Below are 9,829 nucleotides of genomic sequence, written 5' to 3'. Positions count from 1 at the left end.
GATGATGGTGGTGATGGTTGTGATTGTGCTAAGTCAGCAGAATCTCAGCAGGACCTTGACACAAAAAGAAAGTTAACAACATTTAAATCAGCTGACACAGGAGGATGGCATGTTTCCCTTCAAAATAAAAGCACAACTGTGCTGTGTATTTTAACAACTGCAGATGTACAAATACAAATGAAAAGGAGGAGCATATCTCTCTATATATACGTGTGTGTGTATATATATATACATACACACACATATATGTATATATATATATACATACTCATATATGTATATATGTGTGTGTATATATACATATATACACACATTACATATGTATGTATACATATGTATACATATACATATGTATACATATACATATGTAATGTTACAAAGAAACAGTTTTTGTGGATTGGCATAAAAAAATCAATGGATGTTTGTGTCCAGTAGATGGTGCTCATTCTCACTGCAGCTGTTGCTGTGTGAGTACATCGCAATGTTGTGATAATATCGTATAGTGTCTCTGTGTGTGTGTGTGTGTGTGTGTGTGTGTGTCCGTGTCCGTGTCTGTGTGTGTGTGTGTGTGCTCCCCTCTCATGACATTTTATTTTGAATTCTCTTTGTTCCAGAAACTGCTTCATAGATGCAGCTTCATAGATGTGGAATACATCAGTGACTGTAGTGCACTTAGAGCCACACACACACACACACACTTAAAGCACCCCTCCCTTCCCCTCCAGCTCTTGCAGTGGACCAGGAGCTGCTGCAGCGTCTCACACCGACTGGGACAGAAACACAAACGGAGACGTTTTCCTCCACAATCGTGAATCACGTTTTTCTCTCCCTGTTTATTCTGATTTTTGTTTTTTTTGTGCTCGTTCCTCGGCTCAGCTGCTCCTCCTGCTGACACGAACATGAGCATCTTCACTCTGCAGCTTCTTCCTGTGGACTAGAACCAGGTAAGACCACACAGACTCCAGAGGGGGTTTGGGGAGGATTAGAGATGTGGGGGAGTGTGAGACACATGCTGCTCAAGCTGCGGAAGCTGAAGCTGCTGAAACTGAAGCTGCTGAAGCTGAAGCTGAAGCTGCTGAAGCTGAAGCTGAAGCTGCTGAAGCTGAAGCTGAAGCTGCTGAAGCTTAAGCTGAAGCTGCTGAAACTGAAGCTGCTGAAGCTGAAGCTGAAGCTGCTGAAGCTTAAGCTGAAGCTGCTAAAACTGAAGCTGCTGAAGCTGCTGAAGCTTAAGCTGAAGCTGCTGAAACTGAAGCTGCGGAAACTGAAGCTGAAGCTGCGGAAACTGAAACTGAAGCTGCTGAAACTGAAGCTGCTGAAGCTGAAGCTCAGAATGTATAATTAAAATGATAATGTTTTAATTTACACACACACACACACACACACAGCTGCTCCAGTGAACGTGTGGGTGTGTCACTGCCTCACATTTCATCTGGATCTTCCTTTGTCTTCCTGTGATGCTGAGGCATTTGGTGCATTTAGCGCACGTGTGTGTGTGCGTGCGTGTGTGCGTGTCTGTGTCTGTGTCTGTGTCTGTGTGTGTGTGTGTGTGTGCGTGCGTGAGGAGAGAACTGATGTCAGACATGATCATTATTTATGCATAAAATGTGTTTGGAGTCATGTTGCTGTCATGGCTGCTCGGTGATAAAAAACGACTTTATCACATCAATATTAAAATTAAAATAAAACTTGCACACAATAAGGTTGTGGTTTTATTATGAATGAAGAAATGTGTTCATATTTCACGTGAGGGATTTTAAAGTGCTGTCCAGTTCAGTGGTTTATGTTTGAAATAACATTTAAAGCTGCTTTACACCACAGTTTTGCCATACACCTATTCATGTGCAGCGAATTTTCAATCGGGGAATCTAACCCACAACCTTCGAGTTGAAGGATGACTCACTCTACCACTGAGCTGCCGTCTCTATATTGTGATAGTTTGCCATCTTTAAAAAGTGGGTCTTCACGTAGGAAGTTTGCTCGAGTTCACCATCATTATACAGTCCTAGTGATTCTATTCAAATTAAAGGTCTCGATTCTATTCGTCCACACTAGAACACAACTCTGCAGTTTTCAAATTAAAGTCTCGATTGTATTCGTCCACACTAGAACACAACTCTGCAGTTTTCAAATTAAAAGTCTCGATTGTATTCGTCCACACTAAAACACAACTCTGCAGTTTTCAAATTAAAGGTCTCGATTCTATTCATCCACACTAAAACACAACTCTGCAGTTTTCAAATTATAGGTCTCGATTCTATTCGTCCACACTAAAACACAACTGCAGTTTTCAAATTAAAGGTCTCGATTCTATTCGTCCACACTAGAACACAACTCTGCCGTTTTCAAATTAAAGTCTCGATTGTATTCGTCCACACTAGAACACAACTCTGCAGTTTTCAAATTAAAAGTCTCGATTGTATTCGTCCACACTAAAACACAACTCTGCAGTTTTCAAATTATAGGTCTCGATTCTATTCGTCCACACTAAAACACAACTGCAGTTTTCAAATTAAAGGTCTCGATTCTATTCGTCCACACTAAAACACAACTCTGCAGTTTTCAAATTAAAGGTCTCGATTCTATTCGTCCACACTAAAACACAACTCTGCAGTTTTCAAATTATAGGTCTCGATTCTATTCGTCCACACTAAAACACAACTCTGCAGTTTTCAAATTAAAGGTCTCGATTCTATTCATCCACACTAAAACACAACTCTGCAGTTTTCAAATTAAAGGTCTCGATTCTATTCGTCCACACTAAAACACAACTCTGCAGTTTTCAAAATAAAAGCATTAGTTCCTATTTGACCTTGCTAAAATAACATTGCTGATGTTTTCAAAATAAAAGTCTCCATTTCTATTCATCCACACTAGAACAGAACTCAAGTTTTCAAATTAAAAGCCTTAGTTCCTGTTCAAACTCGCTACCAAAAAACAAAGGTTGACGTTTTCAAAATAAAAGTCTGCCTTGTGTACAAACAGTGATGGGTTGTGAATAATTAATTGGATGATCCACACTTGCATTTTCTTCATAATATTTCTTAGACTTTGACTAAGAAATATAAATAATAAATATAAATCCTTTCTTTACCCTCAGCATTCAGTAAAGATTATCAAAGGATCAACTGTTATTATGTTACTGAGAGCAGAGCCAAAAATAACAGGCTGTGATTGATTTAATGCCCCTCCCTCTCTAATCATCCTTTCATTAGTGAGCGTCCATCTTCAGCGCTGGATGACAACAGTAGATAAGTTAGAAGATACGTCTTTCTCTCACTGTGAGACAGACTTTTCCAACAGGAAACTGAAGTTTATAAACCACTCACTCTCCCACACCAAACCCCAGAGAGAAAATCAGTGATTTTAGCTGCGGGGACACAGGAGCTGCTGGTCCTCTGCTGCCTCGTGTGGTCACATTGTGTCACTGAGGTCAATCTGAACAAAGGATTTCAAACACTGAACACTGAAATAATACATTTGAACTTAGTGATGGAGACAGCAGTGGATCAACAACTCCTGTGTGTTTGAGGTTTGGAGAGTGAACACTTTAAAATGAAAAATAAAAACAAGAATTCATTCTAAATAAGATTATTATAAACAAACATTCATGCATGAATGTGTATGAACACATGAACACAGACAAAAGTATCAAAAGGCCGCTGTAATATAAGGGAAAATACTTATTTTATTCAGGGGTTAATCGTCACCCTTTCTTCTCTTGAACCTGTTTCAGAACCTTCTCGTCAGCTTTACCTCAACCCGCACTTTTGTCCACCGCTCCCGGCACGATGGAGGCGACACAGCAGCCCAACGAGCCAATCGGCACGCAGCCTGATGCCGGAGAGGCGGAGCACGCGGCCGTAACCTCTCAACCCACTGCTGCCGTCCGTGAAGGAGCCATTTCCCTGATGCCTGAGGACAAACAGACCGAGGAGGGCGGGGCCTTGGAACACCTGACTGTGATCAGCAATGACATGGAGACCAGTAAAGACTTCCCTTCACACATCGACCATCCCTGAAAATAAACACACTTCCTGTTTGGCCATTTACGGCAGCGTCATGCGTCACAGAAACATCGAGTTGAAGCAACTCCGATTTCCAAGTCGGAACCGCCTCACAAACCTGATGTAGGATTCTAATGCCATGTTCACAGTGAACGTGATAGCAGCGCACATCACCGTATTGTTGCTCTCGCTGTTGTTGGGGAATCCGACGTTTTGTTTCACAAGACGACGGTTTCTCCTCTGCGGACGTCCGTGTCGTACAGCTCTGAGTGTCCTCACACAAAAATAATACGTTAACCCGAGCGGGGTCTGGACGCTGGCGAGTACATGACAAAAAAAAAAAATCGCTGATCGACCATCGTCGACAACATCCAACACCACATCCAACACCATCCAACACTGACACCCGACAAGACTTCTGACCTACCTTTGACACCCAACACTGATGTCCTTCGTCCTCCAAGTTGCCGATGCTGCATCGCAAAAACAAAGTCACTTTAAGTCGATGTCTACGTCACATGTTCACGTCTTTATCTCACTGTTAGAGAAAATCAGTGGTTTTAACATCACACACACAGGAGTTGTTGATCCACTGCTGCCTCCATCACTAAGTTCAAATGTGTTATTTTGTCACTTCGGCTCGTAAAATATTTAATTTAGACATGTCTCAGTGACACAAAGTGACCACAAGAGGCAGCAGAGGACCAGCAGCTCCTGCTAAAATCACTGATTTTCTTGATGGGGTTTGGTTTGGGAGAGTGAGTGGTTTGAGGGGTAACTCCATGTTCCTCAGCTTCTCTCCTGACTTCTTCTTCTCAGGTAACGACCTTGCTCCAGCCGCGGTCGACTCCTCGCCCACAGTGCCCTCTGTGTCGCCCGTGCTGCACGCCAAGCCCGGCAGTCACGCTAACGGTCATCCTGGTTTGGGCAGCCGGTCTGGCTCGATAGCGGCGGGGTCGCCCAGGCCCTCGCTCTCCCGTCGCCCCAGCACCATCCCAGAGGCTACGGTGGATGGATCCAAGCCCAGGGACTATCTGATCCTGGCCATCCTGTCCTGCTTCTGCCCACTGTGGCCCATCAACATTGTCGCCCTCACGTTCTCCGTGATGGTACGACTGAGTTTTCTTCAGAAATAACACTTGTTTATAAAAACCTGTTTGTAACAATGTTGTTTCTGCTCAGTCCCGGAACAGTCTGCAGCAAGGAAACGTGGATGGGGCTCGACGTCTGGGTCGGAACGCCATGGTTCTGTCTGTCGTGTCCATCCTAGGAGGGATCGCCATCATCGCGGCTGGGATCGCCTTCAACTGGGGATGTAAGTCAGCAGCGGGTGTTTAAAGGGTTCAGACACCCATAAAACATGGCTGCCAGCCGGAAAACGCAAGGAAACACAGATTTTATCCACTTAACAAAAGACTTTTGTCATAAAATCTACTGAAGCTGTGAGTTAGACGTCAGCGATTCATACAAAAACGTGAAAAAAGGACAGATTTTCTTTCTTAATTCTGTCTCAATCTGAGTGAACTCTTTACATTTCTCTGCCAACAGTGATATTAAAATCCTGATGAAAGAAGTTACCACAAGGACGAGGACATGACATCATCTGAACACTCCTGCACTCCCTCACCCTCCTGAAGAACCCTCACCTTCCTGAGGACTGAAGAACCCTCACCCTCCCGAAGAACCCTCATCCTCCTGAGGACTGAAGAAGACTGAAGAACCCTCACCCTCCTGAAGAACCCTCACCCTCCTGAGGACTGAAGAACCCTCACCCTCCTGCAGAACCCTCACTCTCCTGAAGAAATTTCATCCTCCTGAGGACTGAAGAACCTCACCTTCCTGAAGAACCCTCAACCTCCTGAGGACTGAAGAACCCTCACTCTCCTGAAGAACCCTCACCCTCCTGAGGACTGAAAACCCTCACCCTCCTGTAGAACCCTCACTCTCCTGAAGAACCCTTACCCTCCTGCAGAACCCTCACCCTCCTGAGGATTGAAGAACCCTCACCCTCCTGAAGAACCCTCACCCTCCTGCAGAACCTTCACCCTCCTGAAGAAACTTCATCCTCCTGAAGACTGAAGAACCCTCTTTGTTCTTTGTTGCTGCACGATAAGAATGCTCTACCTCTGACACAGCAACACCATATCCAACACCACATCCAACACCATCCAACACCACATCCAACACCATCCAACACCACATTCAACACCATCCAACATCACATCCAACACCACATCCAACACCATCCAACACCACATCCAACACCATCCAACACCATCCAACACTGACACCCGACAAGACTTCTGACCGACCTTTGACACCCAACACTGATGTCCTTCATTGGTGTCCGACACTGACATCCTACACTAGTGTCCTACACTGGTGTCCGACGTCCAACACTGAAGTTGGACGTGGACGTTTCTCATGTCTCTCTGTAGCAGCTCATCTCCTCAAAATGTTGTCTTTCATCCATGATCAGGTGTCTCTGTTGTCATGGCAACAGACATCTATCTCCATGGACACCAGATGACACTGCGCTATGCCACAGGTCCAGCAGTTCAGCAAACCGGGAGAACACTTTCCACGTTTTGATGCCAAAATAAAATAAAACATCACTGGACAAAGGCGGAGTTTGACGCTCATGAAGCATGTTCGCGATTATGTACGATGTTAATGCAAAGACACGAGGACGTGTGGATTTTCAACACGAAACATTTGTGTGTATGAAGTTTATGAAAGATTCTTTTCAACATCCTGATTTTTATCAGAAATGAAGGGCAATTGCCGTGTGGAGTTAAAGACGTAGAGGACGGGGCTTAAAGTGATCGACGGAGTTGGACTTCCTGGTCATTTCTGAAAATATGTGACACTCCGAGCATGTTTACAATATTTATCACGGAATGCTTTCATATACAACTGTAGCATCATTTAGCATGAGTGCTAACGGCCAAGCACTTTGTAAATAAACAGGAAGTGCACGCAGACGCAGCAGAAGCTCCTTCCCTTGCTCCACCACCTAGTGGACCGTATGTAGCATGTTTGTTTACTAATCACATTATGCAATGATAAAAATCATGTGGCTCCGCCTCTGCGTTGGTACGAATGCTAGTTTGGTGTACGTGGTTTTCTACGACGTTTGCTCGCTGCCTCTCAGTTATCGCATTTTCATCGACTGTTAAGAGTCACTGTGTGCGTTTGAATTATGATTATTATTAATGTGCAGAGTTTTATAATCTACACGCCGGAAAGAGGAAATGAAAAGTTGTGAAGGAGAAGTTTTACAAGAAATTTAAATATTCAGAATATACCTTTAACAAATTGCTCTTCATCAGCTTTAAGTTCATAAAAATCAAACGTCACCCTGAGCTGAAAATCATGGCAACAAAACCTCTACGAAATAACAGGAAACTGAAGTTTGTAAACCACTCACTCTCCCACACCAAAGCCCAGAGTTGTTGATCCACTGCTGCCTCCATCACTAACTTCAAATGTCTTATTTTACGCTCAGCATTACTTCAGTGACACAAAGTGACCACACGAGGCAGCAGAAGACCAGCAGCTAAAATCACTGATTTTCTCTGTGGACTTTGGTGTGGGAGAGTGAGCGGTTTAAAAACAGGTCATTTTGTCCCTGAAACGTTTTTAAATGTCAAAATGAAAGTTTAACTGAGAGAAAAAGCATCTCGAGCTCAAATCTCTCTGAAAGGGAAAATGTCTCATAGGACTTTTCGTCTCTCACTGGACACGTGATGTGATGCGTTCAGGTGCAGTCTGCCTTTATCTGTGAATGTGTTTTATTATATATTACATATTATATTAAGTACAGAGGAGTGATTGAAAATAAACTGCATGGCCAAAAAAAAACACAAAGACTGATCTGAGGTTGTTTGAACTGTTTTAAAACCATATTTAAAACTGTTTAAATTTAAGTTGATGCAGTTTATTTTATTAATTTATTTTAGCGTGACTTTGAGCGTGACCTTCACACTAAAACATCAGTTTGTTTGTTTGTTTGTTTGTTTGTTTGTTTTTAGTTGGATCTGTAAATTCTCCACAGAGACTTTTGTATTTTTATATTTCTCTTGTTTGTAAGTTTGCTGCTGCTTAAACGACGCTGAGCATGAGACTGTTGTTCCTCCACACTGCATGCCTTAAACCCAGGACCCAGGACCCAGGACCCAGACCTGGGTCATTAGTCTGACTCAGTCTCAGACTCAGTCTCAGACTCAGTCTCAGTCTCAGACTCAGTCTCAGTCTCAGTCTCAGACTCAGTCTCAGTCTGAGACTTAGACTCAGACTCAGTCTCAGTCTCAGTCTCAGTCTCAGACTCAGACTCAGTCTCAGACTCAGACTCAGTCTCAGACTCAGACTCAGTCTCAGTCTCAGACTCAGACTCAGACTCAGTCTCATTCTCAGACTCAGACTCAGACTCAGTCTCAGACTCAGACTCAGACTCAGACTCAGTCTCAGACTCAGACTTAGTCTTGTTACCACACGTTAATCAAAGACACAGTTGTGATTCTGTTTACAGGAATAAATCTCTCTAATGTCTCCTCCTCCACGTCTGCGCTCAATCATTTTGTTATTTTTATTTTGTTTGTTTGTTTAAACTGTTTCTAAACTAAAGTCAAAATCAGTTTTTCGCTGTGCAGCAGGGGGCGCTCACTCGTGAGCCACCTTCATTTCCTTCTGCACCTGTTTCCAGGGAGAGAGACAGACAGTGGGTTGTCATGGCAACCGTTGGCAAGAGCAAGCGAGGCAGTGGGTGACGGTGGACGAGCGAGGGAAAGTTCTCTCTCTCTTTTATTTGAATTTCTGATCAATTATTGAAACTGAAGCTGTGAGAGGAGAGAGGAGTTTAAGGAGACGAGGGAAGGACACAAGGATACAAAGAGTGCACACATGCATGCACAAAACATGAGGAGGAGACATAATGCAGTAGCAATGACCCCTGACCTTTGACCTTAACAATTAAATACCTAATCCTGACGTCTCACACACACACACACACTCTGTGTGGTGGCTACAGGCTGGAGTGAGTCCAGTTTGAAAATATCGTTAAATATATCGCTAAAAGAAGCACACACTGGCTTTTGCCGCTCTACTGTAGCCACGCCCCTCTCACTCACACAGCACTGTGGGCTACCTGAGAGGAGAAGTTAAGTGATTATTACCTCTGACCTCAACAATAAAGAGTCTCTGAATACAGTGCCTGCATTAAAATGAGTCAGTGGATTTTGCAACAACAAGCTAACAAACACAACAACAACATGCTAATAAACACAACAATAACATGCTAACAAACACAACAACAACATGCTAACAAACACAACAACAAGCTAACAAACACAACAACAACATGCTAATAAACACAACAATAACAGGCTAACAAACACAACAACAACAAGCTAACAAACACACTAAAAACACAACAACAACACGCTAACAAACACAACAACACGCTAAAAACACAAAAACAACAACACGCTAACAAACACAAAAAACAAGCTAACAAACACAACAACACGCTAAAAACACAACAACAACACGCTAACAAACACAAAAAACAAGCTAACAAATACGACAACAAACATGCTAACAAACACAACACGCTAACAAACACAACAACACGCTAACAAACACAACAACAACATGCTAACAAACACAACACGCTAACAAACACAACAACATGCTAACAAACACAACAACATGCTAACAAACACAACAACATGCTAACAAACACAACAACATGCTAACAAACACAACAACATGCTAACAAACACAACAACATGCTAACAAACACAACAACATGCTAACAAACACAA

General features: G+C 43.0%; 1 protein-coding gene across 1 annotated transcript; it reads left to right on the top strand.

The window, feature by feature from the left end:
• Window positions 1–572: 572 nt before the first annotated feature.
• On the top strand, window positions 573–9,624 carry LOC131475785 (proline-rich transmembrane protein 2). Its single transcript, XM_058654115.1, has 5 exons — window positions 573–944; window positions 3,734–3,984; window positions 4,824–5,113; window positions 5,187–5,319; window positions 5,553–9,624. The coding sequence occupies exons 2-5, from the start codon at window positions 3,789–3,791 to the stop codon at window positions 5,567–5,569; spliced, it is 636 nt and encodes a 211-aa protein (XP_058510098.1). The 5' UTR covers window positions 573–944; window positions 3,734–3,788; the 3' UTR covers window positions 5,570–9,624.
• Window positions 9,625–9,829: the final 205 nt, after the last annotated feature.

Source organism: Solea solea, chromosome 16 (genome assembly GCF_958295425.1).
Source record: "Solea solea chromosome 16, fSolSol10.1, whole genome shotgun sequence".
NCBI lineage: Eukaryota > Metazoa > Chordata > Actinopteri > Pleuronectiformes > Soleidae > Solea > Solea solea.
This window is presented reverse-complemented; position numbering and strand designations above follow the sequence as displayed.

Bases quoted from the DNA above. Each gene is read 5' to 3' on its own strand.
- LOC131475785 (XM_058654115.1), top strand. From the start codon at position 3,789: ATGGAGGCGACACAGCAGCCCAACGAGCCAATCGGCACGCAGCCTGAT. The intron at 3,985-4,823 runs GTAAAGACTTCC...TCTTCTTCTCAG, and splicing joins CAGCAATGACATGGAGACCA to GTAACGACCTTGCTCCAGCC. The intron at 5,114-5,186 runs GTACGACTGAGT...GTTTCTGCTCAG, and splicing joins CCCTCACGTTCTCCGTGATG to TCCCGGAACAGTCTGCAGCA.